General features: G+C 39.0%; 1 protein-coding gene across 4 annotated transcripts in view; it reads right to left on the reverse strand.

The window, feature by feature from the left end:
- pvrl2l (PVR cell adhesion molecule related 2 like) overlaps window positions 1–19,901 on the reverse strand; it is a 310,183-nt gene that overhangs the window by 129,560 nt on the left and 160,722 nt on the right. For all 4 annotated transcript variants that reach the window (XM_055055336.1, XM_055055335.1, XM_055055333.1 and 1 more), the window contains exons 4-6: window positions 13,810–14,103; window positions 12,084–12,201; window positions 11,816–11,964 (exon numbers count right to left, since the gene is read on the reverse strand). In XM_055055336.1, the coding sequence (XP_054911311.1) occupies window positions 11,816–11,964; window positions 12,084–12,201; window positions 13,810–14,103 (561 nt within the window). The remainder of the gene's footprint in view (window positions 1–11,815; window positions 11,965–12,083; window positions 12,202–13,809; window positions 14,104–19,901) is intronic.

The raw sequence follows: 19,901 nt of genomic DNA on the forward strand, positions 1-19,901 counted from the left end.
GTTGTTTTACAGTCTGCTGTATTTTGTGACCTACTATTTTTATATTTGGTAAGTTTAAAGTTGACTTCTGAACTTGGTTTTGAAGCCATTTTTACCCTGGTGGTCATCAAGGGCTTTGTTTTAGAAGATGATGAGTTACTCTGAGCTGACAGAGATGTTTCATTTAAAGTACAACAGCTGCAGCTCAGCTCAGGTCAGAATAAGGCCTGAATTTCTCCTTTAAGCTCAACTTTCCAAATGTAGCTTCATCTTAGGTAACTCGGGTGAGATAGTTTTCCTTTCTTACAGAAACTTTCTTCCTTAGTGATTATGGTTGTTCCTCGTTTTATTTCAACACCTGACTTGTTTTAACAGAAGACATTTAAGTTGCTGCTCTTCATGTCAATGTTATATTTTTACCCTGCTTAGTAATTTGTTCCATTTGCTTTGATGATTCAGCAAGGCATAGCACGTAAACCGATTCCTCAACAATATGCACTGTGTCTTCCAGAGTAGAAAACAGAAATGCTAATAGCAATTTTTTAAAAAAGGGACGATGTGTCTTGTCTGTATCTGCAACTTAAGAAAGAAACTCTTCTCATCTCACCACAATGCATTCAGTGTTTTGTGAAGAGAACCACTTCTGGCTGCTCGAAAGAGACACCAACGCCTGGCTCTCTTCCCAGGAAATAATCAACCAAGCAAAGGGACACTTTGAAAACAATTCCACTTTATTCTGTGAGTCCACGATTCTTCAAAACTCCTTCGTTTCCAACGCATTTTTTTGTTTAAGTTCCATAAAATGGATGACTCTGTTCTGTGAATTATGCTAATTTGTTTTTGTTATTCTTTTCCAAACCGTATGCTCTGAAAATGGTACAATGAGTTATTGTGATGCATCTTGAGTGACTAAAGGACTAAATCTAACAAGGTTTCATTTTTGAGACTTACAACCTCAAACATTGTCTTTCATTTTTACTTCATTCATAGTTAATTCTGAAGTTAAATTTTCACATTTACTGGCAGACTTGTGATATTCTTCTGAATCTCAAACACCAAAAGTAAGACAAATGAAGAAAAAAATATTTCATGTAAAGTTCTGCTGCATCAAAAAAGGATGAAAACATTACTATTTCACAAATTAGGAGTCATTTCTTATAAGTTTTTTTTTTGTTTTATGTAAAACTATTTTAAAATAATAATTATTCTCATTTTCATCTAAAGTAAACACCGACAACAATTAAATCGCACTTTAATTGCTTCCACACTGGAGACTCGTGGCAGCATCACTTTGGAGTAATTAGTCTTCAAACGAATGTAATTTGATAACTGTAAAAGAAAAAAATGACTTTCCATTGGGGAAAAAATTCAGCTTCCTCATTTTTCACGTTGTCTTTTTTAAGTGTGTTACTTTGTACGAAAAATATATAAAAATCCAAAAATCTAAAGTACGCAACAATTAAGTTAATTCTGTTTGAGCTAAATATGTTTTAATAAATCTTAAATTTTATAAAACAAAAAAAAAAGAAGCAGAAGTGCAGATTTTGCAGTCATGAGAAGCTATGTTAATGAAGTCTAAAGCATCAAAATTCAGCATGGAATGATTTTCCTTACTAAGGCACAATTTTTTTTTAAAAGGTTATCAAAACATATACGGGTGTCAATATGTTTTTTCTTTTGTGAATAGTGCATGTATATTGGGATTAGGAAAATGAAAATCAGTTTTTAACTGCGATAGAGCAGAGGAGATATTTCTTGCCTGAACATTGCCATCAAGGATTTATTTTTTTGGTCAGAATTAAGTACAAACTGATCATCTAATGACATTTCAATACTCTCAGGTCACACAAGTTGATTATCTGAAAATAAAAAACTGAAATAAAAATAGAGAAAACAATGTCTTGAGTTTCACTTTCAGTTTTAAACCCTTGGTGAATCTTCACCATCGTAGACAGATCGTTTGCATAGTGTTGCATTAGGTTGAATAATGGTATTATTGGGCATGTGCTCCATGTTTGAGTAACATGCAGAAAAGCTGAAGCTGTGGTCCTGGTGAGCAGTAGACATGTTATGTGTGATATGTGCTACTTATGCCACTGAATTTAGACATGTTCGCCAAAAAAAGCTGATAGTTTAACTTTTGATTATAATGAATATTTTTATTACATTAATTTGTGTTTCCAGTTTTAAACAAAAGCAAAAACAATACATGCATAAATGTTAGTACACTATTTTTTGTCACTAATTTTTATACTGTTACCTGTTGCAACTTCAGATCAATAACTGATTAAACTGTATTAATCTTGTAAAGACTAATAAACTCCAGCACTGGCTGGTGCTGGAGTTTCTGGTGATGAACTGACCATACAGTCGTTCTGCTATGAGAATGAGAGAAAAAGATTGAAATTACTCCTGTTCTCCACCTGCTGACCTCCTAAAACTCAAATCTCCCCATGTGGACCACTTCATGCCCCTTTCTGATATGGGCTTCTGTATTCCCCTCATGTCTGTGGGTGCGATAAGCTGCAGCCTGGAGGCCCTCGCCTCAGCCCTTATCTCCCTAACAGATGTTCCCCCTGTGCGGCCACAGCACCAACAGTCATATGGAGGAGGACAGCAGCCGACAACTCCGTGTGATTCCTGAAAGTTCCGGTCAGATGTTCTTGTTCCTGCATAGACGGAGCTTCTGAGTCAGAAGTTCTATGTTTTTGAGGGAAAACAAAGATTTTTCAACCATGCAGTCCTGCAAAAAGACCCTTAGAAGATGAAGATTTTCCTATTAAGGAATTTTAGAGCTAGCCCCCAAATTATTCATGAAGTTATCTTTGAATTTTAACATATCCTTTGTTCAGTGAGTTGCAAAAACAATTTTGCCACCACTTCCAGATGCTGTTGCCTTCAAACTTTAGCAATTTCGTGATAAGTTTCATTATTTAAACAGAAAACATGTCAAATAAAACCGAGCTGCTATTTCGTACTATTTGAAGCGACTCTCCAGCCATCCTCTGAATACTAACAACAGTAATCAGCAGTCCCGACTGGTTACTTTGCTTAATTTTTTAAGTGCAGCAGAGAGAAAAACAGTTAAGCCCAAAATTATTCATCAATTTAAATTAGGGCTGCTCAATATTATGAAAATATTTCAATGCAATACTGTTCCAGAAAATTTCAATGATTAATCAACATTTTTAAACTCTTATTTTTTTCATCATGACACAAAATAAAGTTAGACCCCCACTGTCCCTCTCTGTTCTGCTCAGCCCATCAGCTGTGAGGTCAGACTCTTTTAATGAGTTGCTTTTTATCGATTATGTCAAAGCTTCTTCCCTTTGTGAATGCATTGCAGTTTGACGTCATCTCACTTCTGCCAGAAGACATTTTGCCCTGTTGTTGGGAAAATGCAACATGAGAATATATTCCTGCAGCTTAAAATGACACCCAATATTCTAATTTAAGCAGAATTGTTAAAAACAATGGCACTTCCAGGTGATTTTGCATATTAATAACCACAAATAAACACTTCATGCTGTTCAGCTGAAACTTTTGATGGAAAAAAACTTTATAGAAAACTGTGAGCAGAGAAGGCCGAGTGCAGAGAAGATAATAATGTGTAGGAAAAAGGAACAGCAGGATCTTTTAGATTGTGATAAAGGCTTAGAATAAACAAATAACATAATAGGTCTGACGGGGAGATCCCCACAGAGACAGAAATTAGGTAAACAAAGCTTTGTCTAATTAATTCAAATTTTTCTTTTGTAAAACAGCTTAACTTTGAGCATGAATATTCCACAGGATAAACTAAACGATGCAGGATGTAAAGGCGATGATCCGCAGGAGGCCCTGTTGCTGCACCCGATGCTACAGCTTTATGATCAGGGACCCACACAAGAGGAAACCAAATCTGCTTAATCATGACCTAAAGATTAGATGAGAAGTCTAAACAGGCTGCTTTACTGTCTGTTATCGTAGCAACGGTGAAGCAGGAAGCCACAGAGAGCTGCAGCCGTAATTAGCTGAGCTTCTGTCTCACTTTTAAATGCGAAAGAATTTGGAGTTCAGAGACAGTTTATAATTCATTTCCTATCTTTCTAGATAGTCAGGTAATTACACTGGTTTGAAATCACAGTCATCATCCCATAATTTTCTGCATTTCATGTTTAAACGCACCTTGAGGAAAGCAACCGAAATGTTATATTTACCTTTTTTATAGGTTTCTATGGAATATCAGTCCAATATCAACTATAAAATTAGTACATTGAAAAACATACTTATCGATTTAAGTAATTGCACAAAAGTTAAAACCAGTAGCCTTCAATCCCTCCAGGATTTCATAATCAAATCGCTGATTTTGTGTTGCTACTTTAGAAATATTTTATGATATTTTTTCCTTATTATATCACAAAATCTGAATTTTAATCTAAATTGCAAACCCACTTGTGCAAAATGTCTCAGAGTCTGCTGCCACACTGGAGGCTGGAATTACAAACACTAATTCAGCCAAAGTTTTGACATCAGGAAACATTTTACCAAATGAAGCGAAAAACTCCAGATTCCCTCAGCTTAAAAAAAAAGGCTTATGGGATCTGTAAGATTGATTAATGGAAACAAGAAATCAATGTCAAGGATCAACAAGGAAAAAAGTAAAATACAGGAGTTGAAAGTTTGTGAACAATGTGGTGCCAAGCAGCCCAAATGAAGTAGATGAACATGAACATGGACACTGAATGAGGATGCTCCTCTCGGCATAAGGGCTGATCCCACAAAATGTGAAGAAAATCAGGCTCCTTGGTGAGTAAATCAAGACCTAATCAGGCACAACAACATCTCAGCAAACAAAGAGCAGAGACTGTTCAGCAGCATCCTCAGGGCTTTCAACAGAGGCGTGGTTGACTCTGTTCTGTTTGTCTGTGTGGTTTCTCAGTTGCAGAATGTCAGATAAAAAGGCCCGACAGAGAAAAGTTAGAGCTGTTGAGAAAATCATTGGCGTTTCCCTCCCTTCTGTCCAAGATATCTTCCAAAACCGCTGCAGGAGCACAACAGCGATCATCAAGGACGCTCGGCTGCTTCATAAATTCTTCAAAACGCTGCCATCAGGCAAACGATGCCCAAAGTGTAAAAAGCACAATCTTCGGACTGAATTACAGCTTCCTCCCACTTGCTGCTACAAGCCCAGGTGTCTGTGGCAGTGTTTTACATCTAGTTTTTATTATTCATCACCATCCGAACTAATTTACTCATTCATTGTAGCGATACGTCTGGAATGTATGAGTGTTTATTAATGGGCTCCACAGGGCATGCATGTAAACCACCTTTAAATTTCTTTTGGGGACCTTGGAGAAACGCTTTGCAACTCAACACACGGCAGATAGAGAAAGCTTGATTAATTTTTTATTTCACATGACGGACAAACAATTCACATGTGAATCATCCTCCTGCCCATCCTGTCGTTTTCTCAGCCAGCAGTAACATCTGTTTGTTGATCACAACTCTTGTCATGCAAAAAGTGTTTCTATTGCAGCTTTGCAACTCACACTCATTTCAACCATCACATCCCAGCACAAAAACGTTTTATCCAAAATCTTATTTTCAAAACTGTCCTGTTTCAATTGAGCAAATTTACTTCCTTATTTCCAATTTGAGCAATTATATGACAATGGAAACACAGCTAGTGACTTGAATTTATTTGTGTAAAATAAATACTACCTTCTCTTTTCCTGCTCCCCGTGTTTGATTTGGCCGGTGCTGAGGTTAGCTGTGGCTTTGTGGCACAGAATCGGAGCCAGAATTTCCTCCCCATGGCTACATCATCTGATTATTTCATGGACAGTTCTGCATGGTTCAGCTTGTGTGCGTGCGTGAGTGTGTGTGTTCGGGTGTGAAGCACAGCGTGTCTGTGTGTCTTCAAAGTGAGTATGTGTCTTTCCAGTGGACATGTATCTCAGTTGCTGCAGGCGATCCAGGAAATGCTTTTCCACTCGTCCGTCTCGCTGCTGCTGTGCGTTTGAGTGTGTATAAGGGGGTGAATGCATGTGTGCGGCAACACAGCCGCCAGCCCCGTGCCAGCTGGACTCCCCCATAAAAGGCTTTTCTTGTGCAGGGGAGGGGGTGGAGTGACGGCCAGAGAGGTGGAGGACAGAGAGGGTCACGGCCTCCTGCCAGCTCAGTCTTACGAAGTCGACCAGAAGTCATCACGGTTTTTAGAGAAACCCTTCGTCCACTCTCCTCCTGCTGCTCCCTGCGTTTGAACCTCTCCATCTCCCCCTCCACCCGCCCCCACCCCTCACACAAACACTCACTATTATCTCGGTTTTCAGCTCCTCTGCAATCACCGTCTTCATCCCGCTGCCCACCACCACTCCCTCCTGTCCTCCACTCCAATCGTTTTATTTTATTTTCCCCTGCCAGCAACCTCTTCCACTCTTATGTGCACGCTGCCCTGGGCAGATCCAGCTGGCGCCGTGGAAACCAAGCGAGCCATGCATAGCTGGCACGATGTCAACGTTGACGGATGGGGTGCGGGTTGGAGGTGGGGGGTGTTTGTGCAGAACAGGAGGGAGGAGGGTACATTTCACTCCTGTCAGCAAAAACACTAAAATTTCTTGTTGCATTACAGAGGCACTTACTCCTGAGAGCTCAGCATAGATGAGAGAGATGGACAATATGGAGGTGAGTGAGAGTCATTTTATTAGGCCTCTGAAAATGCCTCCCAGTGCCATCAAATCCTCTCCTTCAGATCCACTTCTCCTTCCACAACCATTTTCCATCCTTCTTTCTCATCAGCCCCGTCTTACTGTGCTGCTCTGCGGTCTGATGGGGTTTTGTGTGCGTGTGCGTGCGTGAGTGTGGAGTTGTGACTTGTGATGGCTCCTTGACGGCAGCAGAAATGGCAGACGACGCGAGGAGTCCATCGAGCAGGTAACAGAACAGAGAGGAACCGCTAACGGATCGTAGCAGCGTTTACTACAGATGGACTTTTTTTTTTTTTTTAATGTTTTTATATATTTGTTAAAAGTGTGACCATGGTGTAGCTGTATGGTGTGAAAAGATCAGATCAATTTCCTCCCTTAGCTGTTCAAGAAAATAATGTAGAAAAACTGACTTTACACTAGCAAAGTGCTTTATCCTGTGCTGTCATTGGCTAAATACAAGCTTTGATAATGTTTTTGAGATTTGGAGAACAGTCTTTCTAAAAGCATATTTTTATCTAAACTTTTTAAAACATTTTAGTTCAGTGATTTAATAAACAACTTTGATTATCTTGTGCTGAAAAGATGCATCAGTCTAAGGAATAGTTTAAAGCGCTTTTCAGGATGCCAGCTCCAAAACAAAAACCCACATAAAGTCACTTCCTGTTCCGGCATTCAGCAGCTTTTAGGCGCGCTAAAGCCACATTTTACTCATTTGCGGCTTCAACGGCAGCAGATAACCACTCTGACCTTTAAAGCAGCCGAGTGTGTTTGTCCAAGGGTCAATGGTAATGATTTTCTCCCTCATCCGAAGCGTGTCTTCTGTTGAGGTAATTGGCTCGATACATTCATGGTGCCTGACCTCAGAAAAAGCGCCATTCTAAAAACAACGTTGTGTCTCAGAAGTTGAAGCAGCAGAAAGTATGTGAGGTAAAAAGGTTCAACAATTTCTGCTAGTGGTCACTCAGTGCCAGAAATAAGATAGGATACACTTATGATTTCATTCTCAGACCCTTAATGATATCTACAATCCATCTGGCTTAAGTCGTGTCCTTTCAGTTTTAATAAGGGTCAGTACACTCTTCTGATAGGAACAGAATCATCTGAATTAGTTTGTCTTACTAATTGACATGAAGATGGCTAACAAAGAGCTTCTGGTTTCCATTTAGTTGGAAAAAAGGGAGAGTCTTTGGAAAGTTCAGACACAGAAGACGAAGAGAAAAGGAGATTTGGGACGATTCCTGCAAAGAGGGTCTAACTGCGACCGTAAAGCGTAATCCCAGTGAAAGCTGTTTGGGATTGAATAAAACTCGGATGAATTCGGCCCAGCAGTCTGATAGCAACAGGTCATCGCTGCATCCTCAGGGTGTACAGGACATTTTGGGTTATTCGGGATGAGAGTTTTATTCCATATGAGACTTTGATCTAATCCTATTCCTTTTTCAGTCCTTTAACTTTCTTCTTTCTTTTTGCAATCACTGATTTACCAAATCTGACTCAACATCAGGAGTGTCCAAACTGTTCACTTGTGGGATCAAAAGGTAGTTGTGGGTCACAAAAATTATATTTTTAACATTTTTACATAAATATATTTTTACCTGTCTGGCAAGGAACTAGGTGCACAAACTGTGTAAATTCTACAAAAAATGGATCAATTACGTTGCAGATTTACCGTTAAAATGTCTTGCTTTATTTAGCCAAGTCAGCTTTAGAGTAAAAGTCTTTCATAATCTGAAGAACCTGAGAGAAAATGCATTTGTGCTCTCCAATTTAGGCAGTTTTTTAGTTGCGAGTGAAAATTTTACGCCAATTTTTATTAAAAAGTAGATCAACTACATCAACTTCCTGCACACTAATGACTATTAGGGCCGTAAAAGGAATCCCAAACTGTGGGTTGGACACCTCTGCTCAATTCAATATAATTTGAACAGAACTTGAACGTATAGAAATAAATTTGGTTGGGGCAAATCAGAATTAGTTGTTATTGTACCGAGATGGATTGGAAAGGTTATTATTTGCCTCTTTCAGTTTTCAGAACAGGAACCTCAACAGCCAGTGCATCCGCAACTGTTATTTTCTTCCTTTCCATCACCAGGTGAGTCATTTTTCCATAAAAAACATGAAAAACCATATATTCCAAATACACGACTATTCATTTTTCTGCTTCTAGAGAAAATTGACAGTAAAACCGAATGTTCTGCATCTGAATGCATCACATCAGATATAAAGAGGATGTTGTGATTATACGAAGCAAGCAGATGAATCTTGTGATACTTTGATGGTTGTCAAGACAAAAAATCTTGTGATTGTTTGTTATGTCAACAAAATACATATCAAATAGAGAAAATACCAGAGTGCTGCTTCATTGCTCCAGCGTTTCTCTGTGGTGTTTAACTGAGCATAGAAGGAAATAAATAGAAGCTGTGTCCAAGAAAGCTGCCATGGAGGACTGAAGATGCTTCCTTTATGCATTTAGTGGCTGAACTGTTGGCGGGTCTGAATGAGTCACTCAGCCTTATGCTGCTGATCCTTTGGAAAGGTGAAACAAATGATGTGTTCTCACTGTGACTCACTACCAGTGGCAGACTGGCCATCTGGAGTGCTGGGACTTCTTCTGAGCCAATCCAAAAAAATGATGAATATGAATCAGAATGGTGGGACGGCCCACAATAGCCATACAAATCATCACTGCAGCTGAAATCCACCAGAACACCCAGAAACAAGGAACGTTAACGATGCAGCAGGAACCAGAAACAAGTTTCTGGATGATTATTTAAACAAATTACATTCTGATCGATCGAGTAAATATAATAACACCTCAATAAATTGGCATCACATGTAGCAAGAGAGCTATTATTGGTGATGGGTTTTTTTAAGTGAAAATATACAAAACCAGGAAAAAAATAAACTAAACAAAATTAAAAGCTTAAGTGAATGCATCTTGGGTCAGAAAATATCAGTACTGGGAGATTATTCAAATCTGGATACCAGGATCAATTCAAAAGCAAAACCACGAAACCAGAAAATCCAACAGAACATAAAGAGCGAACAACAATAAACATTTATGCACCAAATAAATTCCTAACCTTCAATCTGATTCTCATCGTTGATGCATTCACAGACTGAATAAAACAGGAAAATTCAGAGCCATGATTGGTGCCATAAAACTAACCAGGTCTGTTTACTTGTACATGAACACAATATCTACAAGTTTTGTGCATCTTTCAGCTGCTAAATAAACATTTAATGTTCGCTCATCTTACTCAGAAGCAATCAAAGGTCTTCACAGCCTCTAAGCTACTTTAATGAGCTGCTGTGATTCATTATTTCATATCATTACATGCAATTAAAAGCTACTGTGCAGTTGTCTGGAAGGATGTGAGAGCTTGATTAATAACAGGTTTATTAATTATTCAGTAGTTATTAAATAATGCTAGTTGTTTTTGCAAAGTGGGACCAAATTTCACTTCCTGTTTAAGCTATTAAAATAAGATGACAGTGAAGAGTTGTCCCCAAACGTGAAGTGAGCCGTCAGTCAGTTGTGCATTACATCCAAACATGGAGGATAAACTAATCTTTTATACACGTCTACAATGTCTGATGTCAATGCATAATCTTAGCACAGAAAGGCAGTTTACTGGTTAGTGTGCAGAAAAAAATCTTTTCAGAAGCGCATGTGTACAGAAACATGCCACAGCGTTGACTTCAGCACAAATCAAGTTATTCTTACTCCAACGGTTCCTTTTATCATCTTCACTCACACACAAAGCGTTGGGTCAGCCCACCGCCTCTGGTACTCACCTTCTTTAACAGAGTTCACTTTATAACATCTACTTACTGTAACAGAAGCCATGAAACACAGACGACACATTCAGCACAGAGGAGGATGAATCACAAAGCTTGGCCTTGATCTCAGATACAAAAAGATGAAAACTGTTTCTGCAAGGCCCTAAAAGTGTTGGGTGAGCCTGTGTATGGACTGAGCGGGGGTTTTACATGTGTCTGAAAGGGATTTTGTTGAGATGTGCTGGAAGAGGAAAGCATTGACTTGGTGATACTCTGAGTCGGTCACAATGCTGTGCTTCCAGCGAGAACAGGAGCGGCTAAGCACTTCCGAACCGCCCACACACCCAGTGCACCGCCCGGCTGAAAGGGAGCTTTGTTTTCTGCAAAAGAACAATTCGAATCTGCGGCTCAGATTTCCCACGAATTTTCTAAATGTAGCTTCCTCGCTGTCATTTGGTTAAAGAGAATATGTTAGTTTTAATCATGTCTTGTTGTGAAGCTCAATATAGTGATAATCCATCTAATTCCTCTGACAAAGAAAAGGATTTTCACCAATAGAGAAGCTGTTGAGGGCAACATTGAAAACAAATCAAGGAGAAATCAACAACTTCTGACACCTTCATCATGGAGAGTTTCAGTCTGTGGACGTGTTTTTTGATCAATTTGTGAAAGAAAGTCCTGACCAAGACAGCAACTGTCAAACCCCAAGAGGAAAACCAACCCTATTTCCAGAAACGTCATGAAACAGGAAAGGAAAGAGGAGACGAAGAACTTTAGGAAAATGTTAGTAAATGTATTTGTTGCTGTATAGAAGGAGGGAGGGTGGGAAAAGCATAAGAAAGAAAAGCAAACCTCTGCAAACTGGCTCACACCAACTTGAACCCTTTGGAAAAATGTAGAAATCCCGAAACAATCCCAACACCGGAGCGTCCCCCGCAGGGCCAAGGCAGTGCGATAACGGCCTCCTTCACAGTTAATCACCTCCAGCTGAGTTCTGCCTGCGCAGACTAAACTTCAGCACATAGATTTCACTTTAAAAGTTACAAGTATTGGCCCTAATCGAGCAATTTGGCCCTGCTGTGGGGAAATAGCCAATGAAAAGCCTCCGCCGGCCCCGGCTGACAGCGAGCAGCAAACAGATCAGACCCCCACAGCGGTCAGATCAGCTCTGATCCCAGCATGTGAGTTTCCAAAAATGAAATCTGCATGCATGTGTGCAGGTGTGTGTGAGTGGTGGGGGAGGGTTGATGACATGTTGAGCATTCAAACGTTTTTCTGCATCAAGTTGCGCTGCAGAAACCGCAGATGTGGGGTTTGGGGTTTATGGCGTCTTTGTGTGTTTGGGTGGTTTTGTTCAGACTCACCGATGACGAACGTTGTGAGCGTTTTCCTGCTGGCGCCGTGCTTGTTCTTGACCTCGCAGGTGAAGGTGGTGTTGACGGCGTCGTCCACCTTCCTCACCGTTAGCTTGTTTTGCTCCACCACCACCGTGTCCGGCAGCGAACCCGAAGCCCTGGAAACAACCAAACAGGAAGTTAAAACGAGATTAATACGAGGACACAGTCATTTGTCCATCTGCTAAACTTTACAGGTTAATCTGTGCTGTAAAGATGTGGAGTGTGTGCTGCTTACGTCGTCCAGGTGATGGTGGTGGGCTCAGGGTTGGCCGTGGCATGGCAGAACAGAACCGCGTCAGAGCGACCAACGTACCAGTTGTTGTCGTAACCGTCGATGGTGACGGTGGGAGGGTCTGGAAGTGAAAGTTGTGCTTTATTACAATAAATAAATGGATCATTTTTGATCACTTTCACAGTGAGGTCCTGTTAATTGTTTCACAGACAGATGCAGTTTAACTTATTAAATGTTGGTGCAGTTTTTGTGATGGTTGTGTGGCTGAACTGTTGGCCACAACAGCTCATTTATTTTATCAACAGAATCAAATAAATTAAGTTGTGTATTAGTGAAATGTTTTGGAACGTGTTTCAGAGCAAACTTTTTCCTCTGGTCCCTTTAACTAACATTTCCCTAACCTTACTAGTTACCATCACATTATGCTCCTGGTGTTTTAAGGTTTTTGTTTTATCAGGGAGAAGTTTCTGGTGGAGCTGCAAAGGTCAACGGCTCAGGTGGGAGGATTTCAGGGTAACTCTCTGACCTAACTGAAGACTTGAAAGAAGAAAGGAAGTTTTGAAACAAACAAAAGGACGTTTTTCAGTTTGCCAGGTAAGAAAGCCGCAAACATAGATGAACACACCATCCCCATGGTAAAACATGGTGGTGGTAGCATCATGCTGTGGAGGTACTTGCAGCAGAAATATATACACTTTAGAGCAAAGCATTTCCATCTGTTGGTGAGGTTCAGACCTAAATCCATCTGACGGTTTGTCACGAAACTTAAACATAAACATATCCATTATATCCATTTAATATAATTGAGCAGTCAAAAATAAGTCTGTAGATCTGAGTACAAATGCATGCCAGACTTTTACAGTTTTTATTTAAAAATAAAAAAACATTGTGTGGTTCTTTGTCTTAGTGTGTGACATAAAATCCAGATGAAGTACTTTAAGGTTTGTGACTTAGTAAAATTCTGGAAAGGTCCAGAGGTGCAAATACTTTTGCATTCCACTGTTGGGTCATTTTATTTGAAACAACACATGGTTTGTGGCAGAAGAAATGAAGGAAAATAAGACATAAGTTCATGATGTGTCCACATGTTGCATCACAGCTCCAGACAGCAGAACTTTCTAATCATAGCTCATAAAAATCTCAATAGGAACAATTGAGGAATGTTGACCTTTCCTCCAAAAATCAAGTGAGGAGAAAATGTGTTAAATTTAAAATCAGTCTGAGCTTTGGGACATTCTGGCCTTCACGTTTTTGCAACCATGCATTCTTTATATATGCATGGTTGCATTCTGTTTCCTATGTATTTATGCAGCTCATGTTTATCACACGTCTCTCTCATATTTATGCTGAATCGGCCTCTAACATCCATCTAAAGATGAGCAGGACGTTTAGTGGGAAGCATTTCCTTCCTATGCTGCTGCATGAAGACATAACTTGCATATGGTTTTGTTTATGCGAGTTCTGTCATTGCTACCGACAGTCTGATGGGCAGTTTGAATGTCAATGTGATTCACTGTGAATGTTTGATTTAAAAAAAATAACTGAACAATCTGTCAAGTTTTTACAACTTAAAAGATATGAGATCGGAAGTGAAAAAGTTGATTGGTGCATTTCTAATTGAAATGTGATGCAATAACTCCTCGTCAGTTGCAGCACTGATCTGTGTGTGTTTCCTGCCTCTGAGACTCTGTGTGAGTCACAACATGAGTGTTTGTTTTATGTGACTTACACTCCACTGAGAGCTTCAGAACCTCAGTCCACGGCCGGTCCTGGGTCTTCTGGTCCACCAGACAGGTCACCTCTCTCCCGTTGTCCTCCGCCGTCGGGACCAGCCTGTACTCGCTCCGAACCGTCACTGTGCCGTCCGGCCCGTTCGTGGAGGTGGTTGAGTGGTTGCCGCCGACCGACGCCAGCCACTTGATGGTGGCGGCCGGTTTCCCGTCCGCCGCCTCGCAGTGGGCCACCATCACCGACTTGCTGCCAGCCTGGACCGTCACGGCTTTGGCCGAGTTCTTGGGCTTGGCTGGTGTCGCAGAAAATGGGAAGAAGGTGGGAGAAAAGAGGGGAAGGGAAACCGTGGTGATAAGAACCCAGATGGTCCAAAATCCCCAAAAAAAGGCACAGAAGGAAAAAGTCAAAAAAAAAAAAAAAAAAAAAAAAGTTTGTGTAAAAGAGTCAAGAAAGGAGAAAAGAAGGACAAGATGGGGAGAAAGAGGAAAAGGTTATCAGTTTTATGTATTTATTCTTTCTCTACTTTACATTAGCAAAGAACAAATCAAGAAATATTGCATGATTTTGACTAATACTAAACTAATGTATTATTATCACAAAAAACAATAAAGCAAACTGATAATGCTTGATAAAAGGGCACAAGAAATATCCAAGTTAAACTTTACAACCAACTTACAAAACCAATTAATGAATATAGTGAATATTAAACTTTTACAATCATTTTAGGGCATAAAAGTTGTAAAATATCACCAATGCACCAACAAAGTTTCAATATAATTATTACAACAGAAAATAAAATTGGAAATTGGATGCCATATCGCAATAACAAAAAAATACCACATTGTACCACCAAATATTCACAGTGACTCCTCTTTTATTTAACAGTGTTTAAAAAAAAAAAAACAGACCAACAATTTATTTATTTTCTCTGCAGTAATCTCAGAGTGGAGGGAAAATTTTGAATGAGATCATTATTGGTATTCCTCCTACTATTCTTATGCTAATAAATTAAGTAATAAATTTTATTTACCATGCTCTTTAAATCTTGAGATCTCAAAGGGCCTCTAAACAATATGAATTTGCAATAAAAAAAATCTGTTAAGACAAATGAAACATATTTTAAAACAAAAAAATTGTTTAAAAGTGAAGTGCAATGATCAAATAACACCGCTTTGCTCCCAGGGACAAAAATAAATGGTCGCTTTCTCACATCAAGTTCAGCTGTCTGCCAGCAGCAAACAGTCTTCAACAGGCTGACCTTCAAGGGAACACAGGAACACTCCAGACAAAAAGGAAAAAATGCTGCTGTTATTTCTGCCAGTCCAGTTTGGGTTTCTTTGTGCAAACATGACCTGCTCCTCTAGAAGTGACCTTCTGGAAGTGTTACAGTTGAACAAAGAAGATTTTTATCAAAAAGTGACTCTCTAGTAAGTTGGTAAAGTTAACTTATAAAGCACATTTTATTGAAACAAAATCAAAAAGCGCTGTACAACAAAAATTACAACCAACATGGACATAGTGAAAAAAGAAGCATAACAAAGATAATAAAATCATGACATAAAGGCCTGAGAAAACAAAACAGTTCTCAGCTGGTCCTTAGAAATCCTCCAGTCAGAAAAGTAAAGCTGCAGGGCAAACTATTCCACCATTACGACCCACAGAGTGAAAAGCCCATGTGCCTGGTTCACACAGCAAGACCTTCATGCCGTTTTCTGACAATCTTAAGAATGCCCTGATTATCGGGATGGCTCTTAAAATAATCTTAGAGAGATTTCTGAAGGGTGTGGCGTGTTAAGAGAGATCTGGTCTGCTTGTAATGGACTTTTGGATCTCTTTGATTTAAAATGGTGGATATTACACATGTTGGATTATCTTGACTCGATTTCACAGGGTGTGGTTTCCTCCGAGGACAAACAAGAACACGACCTACTGAACTTGACGGAAACACGGAGAGGAATCCAAAATAAAGACAAAACAAATGCCACAGCGCACCGGAAAGTCCAGTGGACAGAGACAACGGTCTTTTTTCTCTGTTAAAAAACTATTTCACCAACTAACGCCATCTGAGTCAACAGTCAGCCATGTTTGCTTACGCTGAACTCATATCGAGTTCTGTGAAATTTGGCGTCTGATATGTGAATGTATGAGTGTGAAATCTGTTTGTCTGTGTTGTGCTGTCTGCCGTGCGACTGGACATCATATTGTATGACAAAAACCTGTCTGGGGTTTTTAATTAATGTGTGTGGGGTGTGTCAGGGTTTGAAAACCGGACGACAATTTGAAATTCTTGCCATGAAATAATTTCTGAAAGCTGAAGGTTTCAGATAATCAGCTGAAACTGATTATCTGTCCAGACTGGTAAAAAAAGCATTTCAGTAATGCAAATGTGATGACACAAATATACGAATAATGTTCTCTTAAACTCATATATTTAGAGTTCCTGAACTTTAGTTTAGTTCCTGAACTAAAGTTCCTGAACTTTAGTTCAGGAACTCTAAATTCCTGAACTTTAGTTCAGGAACTCTAAATTCATGAGTTTGAGCCACGAGAGGTGAGAGGATTGCTTTTTATTCATGCACACATCTCTGTATCCTCAATAATCTTTTCATATTTGATGCAGAACATATAGTATATAACAAGTGGCCTCCGCACAGCCTGGTTTCCCTACATGTTGATATAAAGTATGGGCAAATAGTTCCTTCAAATAGGAGGATTTCACTTTGATTAATCCGAGTCATTCAGGTGTGTGGAAGTACATTTCCAACAGGCTGTCTCATCTCTGCAAGAAGAACAGCAACCATCTGCTGTCTCAAACTTACAGCTGCGGCTGTAATTAGAATATTCTCAAAAAGTTGCTTTTTTATTTCATTCATTTAATTGAAAAAAACAAACTCAAACATTTAGAGCATGGAATAGATATATTTAAGCCTAATTTTGATGATTGTTGATGAAAATCTTAAAAGTAGAATGTTACATCAGACCAACAGAAATGTTTTTTTGTACGTCCATATCCTGTACAGTCTGCGCGGATAACTTGGTTGCGTCTCTTTGTGCATCACTGCGGTGTGACATGGAGCAACAAGCCTCGGTTCTGCTGAGGCCCTAATGAAGCTTCTATTGGTTTAATAATGACCTTCAACTCAGTAGCATCATCAGCTGTGGCGTCTCGTCTTCCTTTTGACAATGACCCAGTGATAACCTGGTTACTCGAGCCATAATTGGTACTTTTGGCATTGTGAAACACTGGCAAACAGTAGAAATGCTTTTAAAATGTAATTTCTAAAAAGGTTTCATTAAAAATATCCAATATTTTCCTAGTATTTATGCTCTTTTTACTTTGCTTCATTATATTTTGAGAGTTGCCCATCTGGCCTTTCTATCAGAAACAATCTTTAGTTGAAGGAAACATTTCAGCATATTTATTATTTATAATAATAAGGTAATGCCCTCTACATGAACTGTGTATTTATCGTCTCATACGAACATGATGTCTACAACCCTTGATTGTTATTAATCCACAATCTCAGGTCAAAGCATTCACATGGATGTCTGTCTATATAAAAAACAAAATGATCATATTTATGGTTGGACTTAACAGCTTGTTTGAATGACCCCCAGTGTCTTATTATTTCAGCAAATTTCTCAGTCATAATGATCAAGATTTCATAAATGTTCAAGCTCTGCTTCTCATTAAAGATGTTATTTTCTGCTTACCCTTTTTCACCAAACTTTTTACTTTCACTAGACACTCTATGATTATACTGGGATGCAGCAGCTCCTGATGCATCATTGTGTGGGTCATAAAATAAACAGAATATTTGTGTATTAATATTTTTAGAATTGTTCTGAATCAGCATTTGAACTTTGATCTACTTTAAGAATCAAACAGACATACACAGCAGAAGTAGACCACTCTGTGTGTGAAGAAGCTATTTGTGAGTTTATGAATTAAATGACCTAAATAAATCACCTTTTCAAATGATATCCTAATTCAGTGACGTTCATAAGTGACTGCACCATTGGAGCATTTACAGATAAACACTAAAAGATTGGTACTCTGAAGGAACTTTGGCTCTCAGTCAATATGCCTGTCAGCTTGCTGATAAGCAGTTTAAATTGGACAGTTTATTGATGGAGCCACATTTCATCCAACCCAGAATAAGATGATAAAACCTTCCTCATCCTAGTCATTTTGAGTTTTTTTTCTTAATTCTGCTCTGTGCTGCGCTGGTATTTTGGAAAAGACGGTTGAATTTTCCTCTCTGATGTGAGCTTGTCAATCAGCTGCAGCTCTGATTCTGGTCGGAGTTCTACATCAGAACCTCGCCTCTGGCTTTGTGCTGTGTGTCATGTATCACTTCTTTGATACCAGCATCAATGACACGTCGAAGCTGCTGCCTGCTGCGCAGATTGGCCCCTGTTTCATCATGGGGTTGTCCATTTTTCAATCTTGTCGAGTTCTTATATAAGAACTGCCAGAGTCCAGACGTTTGGCTCCACCTCGCTGACTGAAACGTCTGCTGAGGTGACAGGACAGCGAGTCGTCACGGAGGGAGAGGAAACATTTCAACCTTGTTTCTGGGTACAGACTTAAAATAAGCCAGAACTGCTATTGTGAGGCTCTTGTCAAGATGAGTGACGGCACCAAGGTGGAGCCTTGTAATTATTGGAGATAATTAAATTCTAGAGTGAGGTAAAGAGAATCTGTGTCATAAGAAGAACAGTGGAATGGCACCATCTGTCCCATCCATCTACAACTAAGAAAGAATTTCAGTGTTTTAAATGTACATTCCCACTACTGCTTGAATTTATTATCAAATATTTTATTATTCCATCTTATAGCCCTTCTTGTTAACCCTGTATGAAGGTGACTTCAGAGTTGCTCTGCAATAGAAAAGCACATGCAGAAATTGTCTCTACATGAGGGGACGGCACTAAGAACACTAACAGAAGAAATGAGAAATTGATAGAAATGACACAAAGCTGTAATTAAATTATGTAACAAATGCAGGGTGAGATGGAAAAATTAAGAAATACGGCTAAAGAGTCAGAGCAGAAAGGATGAAAGAAAAAAAAAACAGCGGTTGAATGTGTTTCTGATTGATCTGGAGGCTTAAAGACGTCAGGAGAATCTGTCCATGATGCTTTTCGTGACGTTGCATCCAATCGAGCAGCTTCGACTCTTTACCTCAGCCTGAGGTTTTCTATCAGCACAGTAATTAGGTTAAACAAACAGAGCTCACCGACAGGTGGGAAGCCTGGTTATATTCTTATTTAGTCTCAAAATACATTAAAAAACAACAACTGAACATGTAAGTTTATTTTAAATGCATGTTACAGACTATTTGTCAGATTGTTATTGTGGCTACAAGTGTAAACAGTTCATAACAGTTAGAAACCAACACAATCTCCCTTTACTTCAGCCTCAAACAGAACAGAATGAAGATTATTATTTTAGATTATTATTCAATAATCTAAAACTTCATTTTTGTAAAGATATAGAAGATTCTTCATTGTAAAGGAGACACTTTCCTTCCCATTGTTGCCACATGTTTATTCAGTATGATTCATAAATCACTAACTGGAATATAAAAACAAAAAAAAACTCCATTTGCTGAAAGTAAAATATTTACAATGCACTTTACCACTGAGGGTTTTGTACAGACTATGATGCTACAAATGGTTAATATGACATGATTCATCTAATAAAGTGAAATATCTAAAGGTGCATCACTTGACAGGCAATAATTAAATTAAAAATTTATTTAAATGATGCCAATTCACAATTGTAGATTCTGCATAATATAAAGAAATATGTAATAAGATTCAAATTTGCAGGTAAATAATTAACATTATGAGAACATAATTTATGTTAAAAGCAAATTATTAAATCACAAATACATATAAAAGCATTTTGGTTTGGTAGAAAACACAGCTCAATGTATTTCCCAGGTAAAGACAAGATGAACCTTCGCCCTGATGATAACTCAACCATTTCCTCCCCTGATGCCTCTGGGTTAGTGGGCTGCGCTGGTGTGTGGCTCTTAAAATTGAAACTGATACGTTAGCAAATCAGATTACAGCAACCCA

Source organism: Poeciliopsis prolifica, unplaced genomic scaffold (assembly GCF_027474105.1).
Source record: "Poeciliopsis prolifica strain line A6 unplaced genomic scaffold, Auburn_PproV2 SCAFFOLD041, whole genome shotgun sequence".
Taxonomy (NCBI): Eukaryota; Metazoa; Chordata; class Actinopteri; order Cyprinodontiformes; family Poeciliidae; genus Poeciliopsis; species Poeciliopsis prolifica.